Source organism: Mchenga conophoros, linkage group LG20 (genome assembly GCF_057382185.1).
Source record: "Mchenga conophoros isolate Kocher_MC1m ecotype Shallow Benthic linkage group LG20, M_conophoros_male_GT1.1, whole genome shotgun sequence".
NCBI lineage: Eukaryota > Metazoa > Chordata > Actinopteri > Cichliformes > Cichlidae > Mchenga > Mchenga conophoros.
Genome location: NC_140545.1, coordinates 28,739,309 through 28,757,264, shown reverse-complemented (window position 1 = coordinate 28,757,264; position 17,956 = coordinate 28,739,309). Strand labels below are relative to the sequence as shown.

Sequence of the window (17,956 nt, the reverse complement as noted above, 5' to 3'; positions counted from 1 at the left end):
AACATTCATAGATAAGTTCTCATCCATATCAGACTACCCCATTAGCTGGAGTAGATCAACAGTTCTACATCTGAGCTGCGAATTTCAGAACACCTCCACCAGTCCACTACAATTAGGTAACATTAGATAATTAGGTATAGATTTTTCAACCAGGCTCTCACACTTGGTACAATTGAATCATATTCTCCCACTAAGAAGAAGAAGAAGATCCCACGCATTGGAATACTTTACTCATATCACTCATGGGAAGAGTCGCACCACTTAAAATGATGGTTCTGTTTCAAATAGACAACTGGTTCTTGCTGATCTCGAATAAACTCTTTACTGCCTGGTTTAAGTCACTAGAAAAAAACCATCACGTATAAGTTTGAAAACTCTATTAAAGCCAAAAAAACCAAAACAAACAATGGTGGTCTACAACTACCAAAATTGTATTACTCCTTCTTGACCAATAGATTGCTTTATCTTTCGAAATGGATCAAATCAAGCTCGCCTGTGGCTGCACCTAGAAGAAGCATTGTGTGGGAAAGTGAAAATCTCTAGTCTGCCTTTCATAAGCCTAGAAAGCATTAAGCATCATAACTGCTTTAAAAGCCTTAACATAAACACCTCTCTGACAGCCTGGTGGGAATTTTTAATAAATAGCTCATTCTTGACTTATCCCATGTAAACTAACATCTATTTAACAATCCAGACATCTGCCAGAAACTTGCTGGTCTGCGTCCTTTGAAAGCTCTGAGGAGGGGAGGTCCATGGAGGTTTCCAGAATGTCTGGGGTATAATAGCAGGCCAGAGGGCAGGCAAGCAGACAAGGAGGTGAAGCAGATGTCCAGGTGAGACCAAACTGTGAGAAACAACAACCTCTAAATTCAAGGAGAACAAGGTTACACAGGGAAAAGCAGGTAGAGGAGGTCTACAAGTCCAGAGGTTCTGGCAGAGGTTATGTGAAGACTATCCACATGGTTTAGTTGCTGTATCCCAACCTCACTGAAGCTGAGCATCTTGGCTGACGTAAGTGAATTAGATAGGGAAACAAAAACATCACATATAGTCCTTACTGCCCTATGCATTGCTAAGAAAATTATCCTCATAACTGCAAATGAAAAAAAAAAACAGTTTGTGTATTACTCAATGCAGAATTTTACTTCTAGATCACATTAGTTTGGAAAAAACGTCTGTCTCCTCGAAAAAACAAAAAAACAAAAAAACAAACTACTGGATGAATTTATTTCTTATTGGTCTGCACTGATCAGTTCCTTTACTCAGTTGGGGGTGGTCGGCTATAGTCACATTTCCCTGTGTGGCTTGCAGGTGGCTGGGGGTGAACTCTAGGTCTAAGGAAGTCTGGCAGTTTTCTGGGGTCCTAAAGGTTGCAGCTGCTGTTTTGTGGCATACGTATGTCTGCTTTGGTCGGTGGTGGTGGGTGGCTGTGAGGAGTGCTGCCTTGTAGTCTTGGGATGTGGGGCCTGGGGTGGCGGGTGGCTGGTCTCCCTTGCGCAGGTCTGGGTGCAGGGCCCAGGATGGACCAGTTGAGCGGATGGCGTCACAACGGGACCCACACAAAGATTCAATCACAGACACCAAGGATACAGTTCTCACACAAGCTTTAGTGCAAAACGTAAAAGTAAACAATGGCACAAGGAGAGATTGCTTAATGTGCTGGGAGGAGAAGACTAGGGAGAATCTTGTGGCTTACTTGGCAGGAGGAGCGGAAGAAGCTCCTGGGAGAAGTAATATTGACCGGGTGAGTGTCCAGAGAGATGGGAGTGTGAAGTGAATCCAACCTGGTTTGTACAGTGATCCAGAGCAGTGGAAGGCAGGAAGGCGGTGAAGCATGATCCAGAAAACCTGAAGCAGCCTGAGAATTTCCAAAATGGTGACCAGCATCCGGGTAGAGATGCAAACTGCACACAATGTGAGAACAAGGTAAGTTAATTATAGACGTGACTTGTGAAGCAAAGGTGGCCTGTTACTAACACGGGTTAGATAACAAACTGGCGAGGAACAGATGTGGACATTGGTCTTAAATACTGCCTGTTGATACTCCTGGATCAATGACAGGTGAGCATAACGGCCACCGTGCAGGGGAAAGCACAGCGTTCGATAATGTCGACCATAATATCCTATTAGAGCCATTAGAGCACGCTGTAGGTATTACAGGTACTGCGCTGCAATGGTTTGTATCATATCTACAGTGGGGCAAAAAAGTATTTAGTCAGCCACCGATTGTGCAAGTTCCCCCACCTAAAATGATGACAGAGGTCAGTAATTTGCACCAGAGGTACACTTCAACTGTGAGAGACAGAATGTGAAAAAAAATCCATGAATCCACATGGTAGGATTTGTAAAGAATTTATTCGTAAATCAGGGTGGAAAATAAGTATTTGGTCACCTCAAACAAGGAAAATCTCTGGCTCTCACAGACCTGTAACGTCTTCTGTAAGAAGCTTTTCTGTCCCCCACTCGTTACCTGTATGAATGGCACCTGTTTGAACTCATCATCTGTATAAAAGACACCTGTCCACAGCCTCAAACAGTCAGACTCCAAACTCCGCCATGGCCAAGACCAAAGAGCTTTCGAAGGACACCAGGAAAAGTATTGTAGACCTGCACCAGACTGGGAAGAGTGAATCTACAATAGGCAAGCAGCTTGGTGTGAAAAAATCAACTGTGGGAGCAATCATCAGAAAATGGAAGACATACAAGACCACTGATAATCTCCCTCGATCTGGGGCTCCACGCAAGATCTCATCCCGTGGGGTCAAAATGATCATGAGAACGGTGAGCAAAGATCCCAGAACCACACGGGGGGACCTGGTGAATGACCTGCAGAGAGCTGGGACCAAAGTAACAAAGGTCACCATCAGTAACACACTACAACGGCAGGGAATCAAATCCCGCAGTGCCAGACGTGTTCCGCTGCTGAAGCCAGTGCATGTCCAGGCCCGTCTGAAGTTTGCCAGAGAGCACATGGATGATACAGCAGAGGATTGGGAGAATGTCATGACGTCAGATGAAACCAAAGTAGAACTTTTTGGTATAAACTCAACTCGTCGTGTTTGGAGGAAGAAGAATACTGAGTTGCATCCCAAGAACACCATACCTACTGTGAAGCATGGGGGTGGAAACATCATGCTATGGGGCTGTTTTTCTGCCAAGGGGACAGGACGACTGATCCGTGTTAAGGACAGAATGAATGGGGCCATGTATCGTGAGATTTTGAGAACTCTGAAGATGAAACGAGGCTGGGTCTTCCAACATGACAAAGATCCAAAACACACCGCCCGGGCAACAAAGGAGTGGCTCCGTAAGAAGCATTTGAAAGTCCTGGAGTGGCCTAGCCAGTCTCCAGACCTCAACCCCATAGAAAATCTGTGGCGGGAGTTGAAAGTCCGTGTTGCTCGGTGACAGCCCCAAAACATCACTGCTCTCGAGAAGATCTGCATGGAGGAATGGGCCAAAATACCAGCTACTGTGTGTGCAAACCTGGTAAAGACCTATAGTAAACGCTTGACCTCTGTTATTGCCAACAAAGGTTATGTTACAAAGTATTGAGTTGTATTTTTGTTATTGACCAAATACTTATTTTCCACCCTGATTTACGAATAAATTCTTTACAAATCCTACCATGTGGATTCATGGATTTTTTTTTTTTTCACATTCTGTCTCTCACAGTTGAAGTGTACCTCTGGTGCAAATTACTGACCTCTGTCATCATTTTAAGTGGGGGAACTTGCACAATCGGTGGCTGACTAAATACTTTTTTGCCCCACTGTATCTAATAGACTCCAGTTTGTTGGAGAGTCTTCTTCACACACTGACGTTAATTATGGAGTTCCACAGGGTTCAGTGCTAGGACCAATTCTGTTTACATTATACTGCCTCGGGGAAGCATGTATGATCAGATTATTATGCATGCTTCCCATTAATGGCCTCATATTACCACATCACCCTATTAGAGCACATCACTCTCACACTGCAGGTTTCTTCTGTTAATTTGTGCATTTTACTCTGTGAGAGGAAGTTCTCACTCACTTCCTGTATTTATAGCTTCCTGTTTATTGTTGACTTCACAGAAAGGGACAAGATGAAGAGAGGGAAGAAAACTGTTGTCATTTAATAGAAGTGCATTTTAGGGTTTTGTTTGCTTTAGTGTTGTATGTAATATTGTAAAATGTAATGTACACTTTAGAAGTGTGTGTTTTGTTGCTGGTGAAAAGTGAGTAAGAGGATGATTATAATATTTAGTCTCATGTATGTGTCTTACATGGATGACTGTATTCTATTTGTATGGACTAGCCCATTGGAGGCAATTTTGTTTGTATAGCTTGAGAGTATTTAAACAGAAGAACTTAGTTGTTCAAGAGACGAGGACCAGGTCAGTGTGCATGTGAGATTCATTTTGATTGGTTTAAGTTTAGTTATGTTTATTTGTCCAAGGCAGCTTTTGAGTTATTGATTCTTGTAAATATTTTTTGTCACAATGTTTGCAAATAAATCACCTGCTACATTGGACAGCATCTGTTTCCTGATCTTCTTCAGCCACTTTGGCCAAGCCATCTCAGTCATTTTGCAGAATTTAATTTCCTGCTCTTTTAGTTGTTCGGCTGTTTTGCAGGGTTATACAAAAATGTTTTCATGAGCTTTTGACTGAGATTCTGAGGTTTCTAAAGCTACGACTGATGTCTGTATTTAAAAAGACTTTGTGTCACATCATACTAAACCTGTTTCCAGGGGCAAGAGGGACTTAAGAAGTTAATAAATTGTATTTGAGGAACTCCTGACTGAGGTTTCCCTGAGTCAAATCACCAAGAACAATGACTAAGGAGTCCCTGTTTCTCTGCTCCACACAGCATTTGCTGAGCAAACAAGCACTGGGCTTGAGGTTGCATGTACACACAGACCAGAATAAATTAATAAAACTCATGTGGGGAGATTGCAGTGAATGAAAAAAAATATTCCAGATGACTGTCACCAAAGCAGTTGCTAACAGGAAGTCATATGATTGTTGGGTTCTCTGTTGTATTACTGTAGGGTCTACCTTACAATACAAAGCACCTTTTGGCGACTGTTGTTGTGATTTGGTGCTGTATAAATAAAAATGAAACTGAGCTGAAAGCAGTGTTTCTGAATAACACTGAGCATCTTCTTCAGTGTTATTCAGTCCCATCTTTGTTGAGTCCTCCAGCAGTTCCTAGAAAACAAGTTAGATGCGTAAAGGTAGCATGTGTCAATTTCATGCTGACAATGTTTCCATCCTTGGCTACAGCTCTGAGAAGAGTCAAATCAGAGCCAACCCAGCTAAGGTCCAAGCAGTTCTGGATTGGCCAGAGCTAACCACTTGAAAACATCTTAAGCGCTGCCTCGGCTTCTCTATGTCTTTTATGTTGCTTCAGTTGTCCAGTCTTAGAATATACATTGGCCACGCATGTCAAAATTCACCTGTCATCCAGCCAAAGTTCAAGTTGCTACAATGTTGTCATATACAGACAACATTGTAGCAACATTTACCCATAATGTGAATCCTTAGACAAACAAAAGTCTCAGAGACGTCTGAGTGGCTGTCTGCCACCTGTCTTCAAAACAAAACTTCTCCCACTCTCCCAGTTGGTCTGCTGCATCATACCTGGAAGTGCCACTGGTCCCATATTGCACTGGATTTTGCTACCTGACTGCCTCCATCTGCAGGTAACACTGTCGTTCTCACAAATGACCGTTTTTCACACGCTGTGTACTTCATTACTCTCCCTAAGTTCTTCTCTGGCCATGAAACCCCCCACATCGGTTTACTTAGAAATAACTCAGGAAGTAAAAGTTATCAGCAATATTTTATTATCTTAGACAAATGCATTTATATGATATTCCGGTGCATACTCCATACCAGTTTTGAGTGTTCAAAAATCAGGCAGGTGGTAGTGTGCTCTGACTCGGCAGCTGTTCTTTCAAGTCTACAATCATTTTGTTCGAAGACAAGGCAGGGCATGCTGTATGCTATTCTGGAGACTATAAGAAGGATAAGGTGTTGTGGTGGCAATATTCACTTTCTTTGGGTGCCAGCTCATGTAGGGATCAGTGGAAATGAAAAGGTGGATAGGTTGGAAAAAAAGAGCGTTGACTAAAAATAGGACTGAGATGGCAATTACAAGCAGTGGATCTGAAGCAAAAGCTATTGTTTGGAGGCAGGTTGTTAAGGAGTGGCAGACGCGGTGGGACTCGGGAAGTAAGGGCAGACAATTGTATCATCTTAAGAAGGAGGTGGCAGAGAGTAGGTTGTATAGGGGTAATAGGAGAGATGAGGTGGTCATTACCAGGCTTAGACTGGGACATTGTGCATTAAATAAAACACTACAGATGATAGGAGAACATGAGACGGGGCTTTGTGGAGTGTGCCAGGAGGAGGTGGAGACAGTAGAGCATGTAATACTGTGGTGCAAGGGTTATGATGTGGAGAGGTCAGTTCTGCAGAATAGGTTGACGGAGCGAGGAATTGGGGAATTTAATCTAAAGAGTGTGTTGGAGGGTAGTAGGGCACAGGTGAGGGAACTGGTGGGGTTTCTGAAGGATATAGGTGTTTATGAAAGAGTGTAGGGGTTTTTTTGTTTTTGTTTTTGTTTTGATACAAATTGTAAACTCACTGTCTGACCCATACTCCGGAACAGTAGGAGGCGGTAATGCTCCTTTACGTTGGTTGCCAACCGCCGTTAAACACAAAGAAGAAGAAGAAGACTCCATACCAGTTGGTGGCGGTAATGCACCAATTCGTTGTTTGTCAACAGCCAATGAATACAAAGAAGAAGAAAAAGAATCAGCAGAATATCGTCAAGCATAGGAACTCGGCTGGAGCCACTTCCATCATGTCAGGATAGAAAAGCAAACAAACAGCAGACAAAGCTCGGTCGAACCATCCTTTTCCGAAACGGAGTCTTTACGATGGAAGGCGAGGAGGAGAGGGGTGTTGTTCGTGTCAAAGTCAAGGTGGGAGAATGATGGTTTCTTTGACTTCCACATAGGCTGCCAAAGACTGCTAACAGCGAGCAATCATATTATCGCATAGGTTATGGCTGTTTAGACAGACACGCTCCCGCGTTAATGTTAAACATCGAAAATATGCACTCCGTAAACTGGATGTTTAGCAGTGTGCCATAACAGAGGGGGCCTCTTCTATTTATTTGGGGGTTTTCGGTAGAATTGCTTCTTCTCGATGCCGATCAGTCATTGTCCCTGTCAGTTTACACTGAGTAAACCTGTAATGTACACCTGACACGGTTATCGGTCATAACACGTTGACAATATCCAATGCAAACATCGGGCTGTCACAGAGGTGAGCTGACGTCACTTGCCTGCCCAGAAAATGTGTGCGTATTGTGCCTGTAGGTATCCCCGGCGGTGTTGTTTCCCCTGCGTCGGGAGCACGTCCGGTTGACTCCGCCTCCATTACAAACAGCGAGACGTGGAAGTAGCGATGTTTACTTTAGTGCAAAACTGAAAGATGACTGTCGTTACAAACAGAAAATGATACATTTATTGTTCTCACTTTATGAGATTATTTTAACAAACCGACGACCTTTTGCCCGATAATCATTTTTATCCTCCTGTACCTTCACTGCATAAAGAGCTAAAACTCCAAAATTTCAGGAGTAGCTGGTCATTAGAAGAAGTGTTTGTGAACTAAAAATCAAGAATGAGGGAAACTCTTTGTCCGTGATTTGGAGAGCCCAGTGGGAAGTCTGCCGGGGATGCCGTGGCAGGACAGGTGCACCAGCATTTTTGTTGTGTCAATTGTTATCTGCATCAAAGACATAACAGCTTATAATGTTACGAACCTTTTTGCTGTATGTTGCACAATACTTCAAAGTTTAAAGGTCATAATATGACAAACTTCATGCAGAGGAAAGAAATGTACACTGTATACCCTGCATCATTTAATTATACTGTTAAATTAATGGCCTTTTTGTGACACAAAAGAAATTCATAATACTGTTATAGTTGCATAAATAAAAGTAGGGTAGAATGTGTAGAAACTAAAAAGCTAGTTTCTACACATTATTTCTATCACATTATCAGATATCAAAAAGGTTTAATATTCGAATGCACATTTGAACAAAATGTATTCAAATATTGAACCAAATAATAATGTTGATTGATATAAAAACCAGAAAAAAAATCCCTTCATCCTTCAAGCTCGAGTCCTCTACCAGAGTCTTGGGAGCTCAAGGGTCCTGCACGGTATCTTTGCTGTTCCTAGTACTGCGCTCTGCTGGACACCACTACTGTATCCGGTTGGTCAGCCATCACCAGTTTATCCGCCTGTATCTGAAAGTCCCACAGAATCTTAACTCGGTCATGCTCAACCACCCTAGGGGGCGTATCCAATTTTGACCTCGTGACGTCCAGGACATACACGAGGTCAGCTAGCATCTTACACCCTGCTGTTATGTGCTGGATTGTCTCAGGGGCATCTTTACACAGCCTGCACCTGGGGTCTTGTCTGGTGTGATAGACCCCAGCCTCTATGTGCTCAGTTCTTGTTCCTGTGCTGCCATGATTAGTGTCTATGTGCTGTCACTCCAGCTTTGTCCAGCCACTGGTAGGATTTCCAGCCACTTCGTCTATCTGCCGGTGGTACATACAGGGGCCTTTCCTTCATGATGGTTCTTCTTGCTCCACTTCTTTCTTAGGTTTCTGCTGCCTGAGCTGTTCACTAAGCACACAGTCAGTTGTGGCCAACTTCCTGATGTACTCATGGATGTTTGTTGTCTCATCCTGGACGGTGGTTCAGACACTCACTTGCCCTCTGCCTCCTTCCTTCCGCTTAGTGTACACTCTCAAGGTGGTGGATTTGGGTTGAAACCCTCCACACATGGTAAGGAGATTGATGTAATCTCTCCAGCATGTCTTGGTTTGCCTCGGTGCCTCCGTCTGGTGGGCCGTGCCCAGAACACCTCACCCAGAAGGCGCCGAGGAGGCATCCTAATCAGATACCCAAACCACCTGGTCGTGCTCCTTTTCCAGCTGAGGACCACAACCTCAGATTTGGAGGTGCTTGTTCTCATTCCCGCTGCTTTACACTTGGCTCCGAACTGCTTTAGTGCAAGCTGGAGGCAACCACCAAGGCCACATCATCTGCAAACACTGTTTTTCCCATGTGAGCGTTGAAGTTTTCCAGTAGAATGACAGAAACACTAGATGGATCACTCTAAAGCATCCCACTCAGTGACCCCAAGAAGGCTGGCTAGTCTGAACTGTCCATTGGTGCATAAGCACAGATGACAGTCAGGACCCATTCCCCCACCCAAAGGTGCAGGGAAGCAATCATCTCATCCACCAGCAAAAACCCCAGCATACTGGCAGCAAGGTGAGAGAATACAAGAATACCCATACCTGCCTACCACCTGTCACTGAGACCGGAACAGAGCCCAGCCCCAAGCTGTGCATTGAAGTGAGGCTACTGTAGCTTTATGTATCTGTTAACCTCAGGCTTCTTATTCACCACAGAGGTTACATTCCATGAGTGTGGTCCCATGACGCTTCTTTGGGCTGTGCCTGCCAGCACAGATGGCATAAGGCCCGACCCCCCCAGACGCTCACCTTTGAGCTCCCTCTCCAGGCCTGGTTTCAGGGTGAGACCCCAGTAACCCTTTTGCAGATAGAATAAACAGTCCCTTGATTTCTATTCTTTTCATAGGGGTCGACTTAATCGTGCTTTGTCTGGCCCCTCATCCAGGACAAATTTGCCCTGAGAGACTGTAGCACCCCCTAGGCAACCCCCCACCCCCCAACAACAGAGGATGATGTGGAGCATTATTCCATTAATTTTATGTGTTTTGTATGCTTTACATTCAAATAGACGAATTATTATGTATTTTGTTTTATAATTATTTTACAGTTATGGTCTAGTAACAATGCATTGTTTTTTATTTTATTATAGGGTGGTATAGTATCCCATTGACTTGGTTTGTATCTCTTATTCTCCTACCATGGTTTAACCACACCAAAAATGTTTGTATGTTTACTTGTTTGTCAGTGATGAGATTGTAATATGATTTTTATTTATTTATTTATTTTTTCCCAGAAATGTGATGGGGCACTTCCTGTGGAGTTTCGCTCCTTTGCTGTTGATCCCCAAATAACATCGCTGGAGGTTTTGCAGCACATACTTATCAGAGCCTTTGATTTGAATGGGTAAGAATAGTCAGAATGGCCAAACAGACTTATAAACAGAGAAGTGCCCAAAGAATTTATCTAACATTGTTTAAATATCTTTCTTGAATTAGGAAGAGAAATTTCAGCGTTGGTTACCTGTCTCGCGATCGCAGCGGGGCTGAAATGTATATGTCTCTGGTCTCTGACTGGGATTTGGATGTTGCGTTTGTCAGTGCAGCCAGACCATTTCTGCAGCTCAAGATGGATATAAAACCTTCTGAGGACAGTAAGAACACCAGCAACTTAAATCAAGACTGAAAGCAAAAATGTTATAGATTTCTAATTTATGATGTAAATAATATAAATTTTAAAGATCAAAACGACAGTCTGTGGTAGAACATTTTGTTACCCATCACATCCAAACTTTTAAAAGTCTGTTTGCAGAAGAGAAATGATTACAACAAAGAATACCTCTTTCAGATTGAAACCAGGCATCAAAACGTGACACAGGAAGGACTAAAACACTGTTGCTGTTAAATCTGCTTGTCATTATTTCACTGCAGGCCCTGTTTTGGAAGACTGGGACATCATAAGCCCCAAAGACGTGATTGGCTCTGAGCAGCTTCTCACAGAGAAGACTAGATCCTTGGCATCTGCAGCTCTTCCCTTCACCCAGTCTCTACTGTCCCAGGTTCCTTTACCTTTCCTCACTCTGTTTAACCTAACCACACTCTCTGAGCCACGTTTTTGCTGATGCACCTGTTTCTATTCTGTTTAGGTGGGCCGGACCCTGTCGAAGGTCCAGCAGGCCTTCAGCTGGTCTTATGGGGAGGAGATCAAGCCTTTCAAGCCCCCTTTAAGTGACGCTGAGTTTCACAGTTACCTTAACGGACAGGGACAGTTGACCCGGCCTGAGGAACTCAGACTGCGAATCTACCATGGGGGTGTGGAGCCGTCGCTGCGGAAGGTTTAGCACCTGTGTTTGATTAATATTGTATATGAGCACCTTGTACGCTCTAAACAAAATAATCTGGTTATTATTTCTGGTTATTATTTAAACTGAACAAATTCTCGTGCTAATTCTAGCTATCCTGCTATCCTAGCTCTCCCTCTTGGCTGAGAGTTTTAACAGTCAGCCAGCTTGCAACCAGATTTGAACTGATACGTTCAGTCATTTGCGATTTTTGGATGAAAAGATGGAACTTGAAGGACAATTAAGAACATATATGTGCAATTATAGAATTTGTATTTTATGACTTACATTTCTCAAGGATTAACTCCTCTGTTGTCCTCTGTTGGGTTAGGTGGTTTGGCGTTACCTCCTGAATGTCTATCCAGATGGACTTAGCGGACAGGAGAGAATGGACTACATGAAGAGGAAGACGAGAGAGTATGACCAGCTAAAGAGAGAGTGGACAACCCGGGTTAGTCATGAGGACCTTGAATTTATCCGTGGAAATGTTCTCAAAGACGTCCTGAGGACGGATCGAGCTCATCCATACTATGCAGGCTCTGAGGATAGTCCCCATTTGACTGCCCTCACAGATCTACTCACCACATTTGCCATCACTCATCCACAGGTTTGTATTGGCGCATTATCTGGAACGCAAATCTTCTCCTGCAGTCTGAATCTCTTAACCCTCTGTATCCACAGAAACGCCAGAATCTTGGCTAAAAGCTCAACAAACAAATAGAAGAGCATGTAAACACAAATGACATAAACACAAAGCACGGATTCCCTGTTTGCAGAGTCGCAGACAAGTATGTAACATTGAAAGCCGGCATCTCGCAGATTCCAAAACTGCAAGTTTCATCACGCTCCGACCAAAATTCACTGAACCAGCAGCAAAAGAAAACCAGACCACGCTTCGAGTTTGAAAAATAGTAGCATGAATTTTGTCTTACCTTTGCTGTTTTTCATCTAAAACCTATTTTGTCACTGTTAAAGTTCATTAACTAAATAACTCCATCTCCTACAATGCCTCAGAGAAGTTTTTCATCAAAGGAAAATCACAATTTTCTGCCCGTTACAGAGATTACTGTCTGATAGTGACGGCACGTATGAGAAGAAAAGGAACAAACCAAGACAAAATAACAAGGCTGATATTTTTCTTTAAGAAAAGACTGATTTGCATGACTTTAGCTTTTCTAATGGTTTGCTCAAAGCAATCCAGTTTTGATTCCTTTAAAATTATTTTAATGTCGGCTGTTTTAAGGAAGAAAGACCACAGTCTTAAATGATACATTTGATGATTGTGACATGACATATAACGTGATATAGAAATGTGTTCTTTGTGCAAACTGTCATCTTTTGTAACGTTTTGCCATTGTGTTGTTTTTCCAGATCTCTTACTGTCAAGGCATGAGTGACATTGCCTCCCCAATACTTGCAGTAATGGACAACGAGGCACACGCCTTCATTTGCTTTTGTGGCATCATGAAACGCTTAGAAGGAAACTTCCGGCCAGACGGGCAGCTCATGTCTGTTAAGTTCCAGCATCTGAAGCTCCTCCTGCAGTACTCCGATCCTGAATTCTACTCTTACCTAGTGTCCCGAGGAGCTGACGACCTCTTCTTCTGCTACCGTTGGCTTCTTCTGGAGCTTAAACGAGAGTTTGCGTTTGATGATGCTCTAAGGATGCTGGAAGTTACTTGGAGCTCTCTGCCCCCAGATCCTCCTGAAACTGAAGTGGAGCTTCTGGGGCCACCTCTGGAAGCCGACGAAACAATGTTCAGCAACTTTGAGGACAAGACGGTTGAGGACTACTTTCAAGATAAGGAACAAAAAGAGAAGCAGCGTCGACGGCACATGCTGCGACCTTCAAGAGAAGAAGCAGACATGAACATAAATGCCATCGCTGATGAAATGGACAGGCAAAGCGTGAGCTCGGATAAAGCAAATGTGGGTGACGAGTGTGATATCCCTCAGGTAACCATGGCAAAGACAGATTTGAAAGGTGCTCCCTTCGAGAGGCAGACTAGTTTTGGGGAGTTTAAATATTATACTGCCCGAAATGAAGACAGCTTTGATATGGAGGAGGTTGAACAGCATCCTCCATGTCAACAGGGTGCAGTGGTTTCAGAGTCGATAACGAGCATCCCGAGGCGCCAATCCACAACTGACACTGAGGAGGACACGGGAGAGCAAACACCACTGTTTAAAAATTTTGATAATGATGTTTCTCCACCTCTTTTCCCAAGCAGCCAACCCGTCTGGAAAACTGGCTCCTCTGTCTCTCCCATGTCTTCATTGTCACCATCGAGTTGGCCTGGTGTTTCTCCAGACTCTCCTCCAAAGTCCACATCACCATACGTGAGCAACGAAAGTGAGGCCTTACCAAGAGCTGGCCTAAACGTGTCAGCTTCTTCTACTCAGTTGCCCAGCAGTACACGCATCAGTTCACCCACAACCCCCACTGCACGGACATCCGTCAGCTCTCTTTCTACTGCTCAAAACAGATCCCTGCTGTCTTCACCCATTTTGTCCTTTGGAAGAGGAACATCTTTGTCTGGTTCCAGGTTGTACTCAAACAGTCTCCTCTCACCTGGCAACAAATCCCCCAGCAGCGCTGCTAATACGCCCAGTTCTCTAAAAGCCGAGACCACTGGCATCAAGCCGTGCTCCTTGCCACCTCCTCAAGAGTTTGGTAAAGGCAACCCGTTCATGCTGTTCCTGTGCTTGTCCATCCTGTTGGAGCACAGAGACCATATCATCAAGAACAGTTTGGATTACAATGAGCTAGCCATGCACTTTGATCGCCTTGTGCGACGCCACAACCTGAGCAGAGTGCTGCAAAGAGCCAAGGCCCTGTTTGCAGAGTACTTGCAAAGTGAGGTGTGGGACTCAGAAGAAGGGGATGAGGTTAGCTCAGACTCTCCAACAACAGCTACTGCTACTCAGCACTCCCCTTCTTCAGCCATCTCTGCTAAGCCCATTTACAGCCCTTTAGCATCTCCACAGTTGTCATCTCCAAACTCAACCTATAATTTGGCAAACACCATTCCTTCTCTGATAGCTCAAAATTCCTTTTCCACCAGTTCCTGATTCTGTTGTACATCACTGGCCTCCTTTTCCGGACTGCTTAGTGGATTCAGCTCTTTCAATTCTGTCTCTAATTAAATACATATATTCCTTAAGGTCAGTGTAATATTTTTCATTTTTCTTGCTTGTTCTCTGGAAGTCGGGATAAAGAACCTAAGAAGCCTTTTTTCCATTGGGGTTGCTGATTCTTGAAGCTCAGTAATTTGGGGATCTGATATTTGACCCTGAGCCTGTCTGAATCATACACTTGGTGCATTTAACCCGTGTTGCCACTTTTATCATGTTTGTTTACAATCTGATTTCCTCTCCAGGAAGCCATGGAAGTATGTTAATTAAAACACGGGAGTTCAATTATTTAAAAACATAATGGGATGGTGGTTTCTTGAACTCATGAGTCAAGTCTTTGCTTTCACTCATCCCGAGTGCACGAACCACTGAATAATTGCAGAATTTGTATGTTTTGTTTTGTTTTTTGTTTGTTTGTTTGTTTGCTTGTTTATTGTTTTTGTTTTTTTTAAATAACCTCAAGTGTGACTTGTTACTCATAAAATAACATGCTCGATAGGGATGTGACCCTGTGACCCCAATAATTTAATCCGATAATCTAAATTCTTTTAGTTTGGATATTTTAAATAAGTGTGTGTGTGAACAAGGAGCCACTCGCTGACTATTTAGTTGGCATGTTGTTTCATTTCTTTGTATCTTCAAAGCAAACATGCAGAAAGGCATTTGCAGTGACATTCACTGTGCTCGGGAGCACATGGTACACCATCCAGGACTCATTTCTGCCTGAAATTGCTTCCTGTTGAAAGTAGGTTGTCCTCTAAAACACTCACTTGAGGCAACTAGTTGTGAACTGGTGCCATACAAATAATATTGAATTGAAAACATACTTGGCAATATTTGACACATAACACGACCATAGCTGCATACTTATTGGCCAGTAGTTCCTCATAGAGTAGCTATGGTCCAGATGAACTGGTTTACTTATTACAAACATATAGCTGCTGCGTATGGTCCAGTCTCTGCTCTTTAGACGTTTTCCAGTCAATTTCTAGTTCTTTCTAATTCATCTTGGAGTTGTAAGACTAGCTCACCATAACCACAACCTACCCTATACTGGAGCAGACAGTATGAAGGCGTAGGTTCTGATGTTGAAACTGAGATGGGGCCGCTGTCTCTGATCCAACCTCTGCTAAGCCGCTGTTAAAACAAACAGCTGTGACGTCTCTTTAAAACATGTTAGCCCAGGACAAAAACTGGCTGCCATGCTGTGAACATCAGTGTGGTTTCAGTCTACTTTGTACAAATGCCTTTTTATTAAGAGACCTTGTGCTGGGGTCACAAATTAAAACTACATCAGTAGTAAAGTAAGTACTGCACACTGTAAATGTGTTTATTGAGTAATGTTTAATTTTAGCACTTTGCTCATTGCTCTTTTCCAAAGACAGTGTTTTATGAATGTACAGCTCGCATCTTCTTTTGTCCTTTTTGGAGGGAAACTAAGATCTCACAGAGTGAACGCGACTAACAGCAATCAATCAAAAAGCAGCTGAAAGCTGTCAGGACACGCCCAGGAGGATTGGCCCTATTTTGTTGTTTTGGTTTTTTTTGAGTTGATTCACAGATTTATTGATCACATTAGATATGTGCCTGTGAAATCAAAGCTTGCATTGTGCTAGCTCTGATATAAACTCCACTTTAACAAAGCTTACATTCATCATTTTCTGTTATTGTTTGTGTCAAAGCAGTTATGCTCATGCTGTGGTTATAAAAGGTGGTGATGATATTCTGGTCTTATTTTTTACCAGCTCAACATAGGTGAAGGGAAGCAAAATACATATTTATGTTTTAGGCCATGACACTGTCAATAAGCTGGGCAGCTGGAGAAATGCTTACTCTGGATGGGTTTTGGCCCCGGTCACATGAATCCATCCTTAGACCACATGCTCGACGTTCCAGACCTCAGCTCAGTTGTGTGCCATCTGTTAGGGATATGAAGGCACAACTACAAATTTTGGGAGTAGATCTTAAAACATTCTTCTTCTTAGCATGGTTTACCTTACCTATTCTTACTTTTTAAGGGATAGGTATTCTGCAAACACAGTACTCATGCAAAAGTAACGCTTATTTGAGAATTACCTTCTGAGGACTGTTTCTGTTTAAACAGAATTTGAAGTGACTGATATCGTTGGAGAAGCTCGTATGGTTCTGATTCTGGGGTTCTGTTTTGCCTCCTTTTGTATGTCAGTATTTAATATCAAAATAAACCAATCTGAAGTAACTGTACTCACTGGACTGTGAGCTAGCAATATGTACATTTATTTAAAAAGATTTATCTCAAGTTATCTATGTAAACAAAAGTTAAAACACAATGTTACTGATTGTATATTGGACACAAATAAATATTCAGTGCAGCTGATTGCATGGAGGATGATTGTTTTGAACTGATTCATGAAGGCTACAAAAGTCCAAGTGTAGAATTTGAAATACAATCCTGTTCTCAAAACTGCCTCAATTTTAATTTTACTTGGGTGGATCTAGTACTTCTTTGTTAATTCATTTAAAGCAATTAAGCATTTTAAGAAGTTAGTCTAACTGATGCACACATGAGGTTCACGCCTGATTATAAATTCTGCTTCACACCCACCATCTGATGACAAAGTTGAGTTGTAGACACAGTAGGGTTGAATTCGATGTCAGCACATCCGTTGCAGCTGTAACAGCATCAGCTCTTCTTGGAAGGCTTTCTACAACGTTTAAGAGTTTAATTATGTCAATTCTGACCATTCTTCCGAAAGCACATTTATGAAATCGGACACTGACGTTGGACCAGAAGGCCTGGCCTATTCATCCCAAAGGTGTTCTGTCAAGTTTAGGCCAGGACTCTGGCGTGGAAGAGCTTGACTAGCCAGAACAAACTCCCTCATATATGTCTTTGACTTTGATTTGTACATTGATGCACAGTCATGTTGGCACAGGAGGGGCCATCTCCAAACTGTTCCTACAAAGGTGAGAGCATGAAATTGTCCAAAATGCCTTGGTATACTGACGCATTAAGAGTTCCTTTGACTGGAACAAAGGTGCATCTGACAGTTTGCATTAAGGTTTGGATGCAGCTGCTCAGCCATGGAAATCCATTCCATAAAGCTCTGTATGTGCTGAGCTAATCTGAAGGCCAGGCGAAGTTTGCAGGTGTGTATCCATTTACTCTACAGAAAAGCTCCGTGTTGCTGTCATTCCCAGTTGCTTCACTGTTATATTACCTGTATCAGTTGACTAAGGAATTTTTAATGAGGAAATTTAAGATCTGGAATTGTTACACAGGTGGCATCCCGTGTAACAGGGTACTGCTCTGTCACAAGGAGCAGTCTGCAGACTTAGGTCCTTGCTTTTATACACCTGTGGCCAATGAAGTGATTGGAAAACCTGAATTCAATGATTTGGATGGGTGTGTGAATTATTTTGGCAACAGCATCATTTATATTGCTCATGTTATGTTTGAGCAGGGGTAGCTTGTCGGCTATCACGATTGGCTGTCTACCTGCAGAGAGTGTTGTCAGTGGAGGGAGTGTGCAAAATAATCTGCCCACCGCGTCTGTGGGCTTCACTTCCTGTTGTTGTAGCCAATTGTAGACATGAGCAAAGTTGTAACTTACAAAAGAGTTGAAGTGAAATCAAGTGGAGGACTATACAGGAGCACATTTGCAGTGGTTGAAAACATGTACATGGACCCTATGACAATGACAGATTTGCAGGATCATAAACCTT

At 42.9% G+C, this 17,956-nt stretch overlaps 1 protein-coding gene across 5 annotated transcripts; it reads left to right on the top strand.

The window, feature by feature from the left end:
• The first annotated feature begins 6,415 nt into the window (after positions 1-6,415).
• Positions 6,416-16,607, top strand: tbc1d25 (TBC1 domain family, member 25). 5 transcript variants are annotated; one of them, XM_085260056.1, is made up of 8 exons: positions 6,416-6,975; positions 9,496-9,620; positions 9,929-10,182; positions 10,275-10,429; positions 10,707-10,834; positions 10,922-11,110; positions 11,448-11,723; positions 12,488-16,607. In XM_085260056.1, the coding sequence occupies exons 3-8, from the start codon at positions 10,040-10,042 to the stop codon at positions 14,186-14,188; spliced, it is 2,592 nt and encodes an 863-aa protein (XP_085116182.1). In that variant the 5' UTR covers positions 6,416-6,975; positions 9,496-9,620; positions 9,929-10,039; the 3' UTR covers positions 14,189-16,607. The 5 variants fall into 5 exon arrangements, with proteins under 5 accessions (XP_085116182.1, XP_085116181.1, XP_085116185.1 ...); XM_085260059.1 differs by lacking the exon at positions 9,496-9,620 and having other exon boundaries at positions 6,418-6,975; positions 9,929-9,953; positions 10,073-10,182; XM_085260057.1 differs by lacking the exon at positions 6,416-6,975 and adding an exon at positions 6,982-9,355.
• The last annotated feature ends 1,349 nt before the right edge of the window (positions 16,608-17,956 follow it).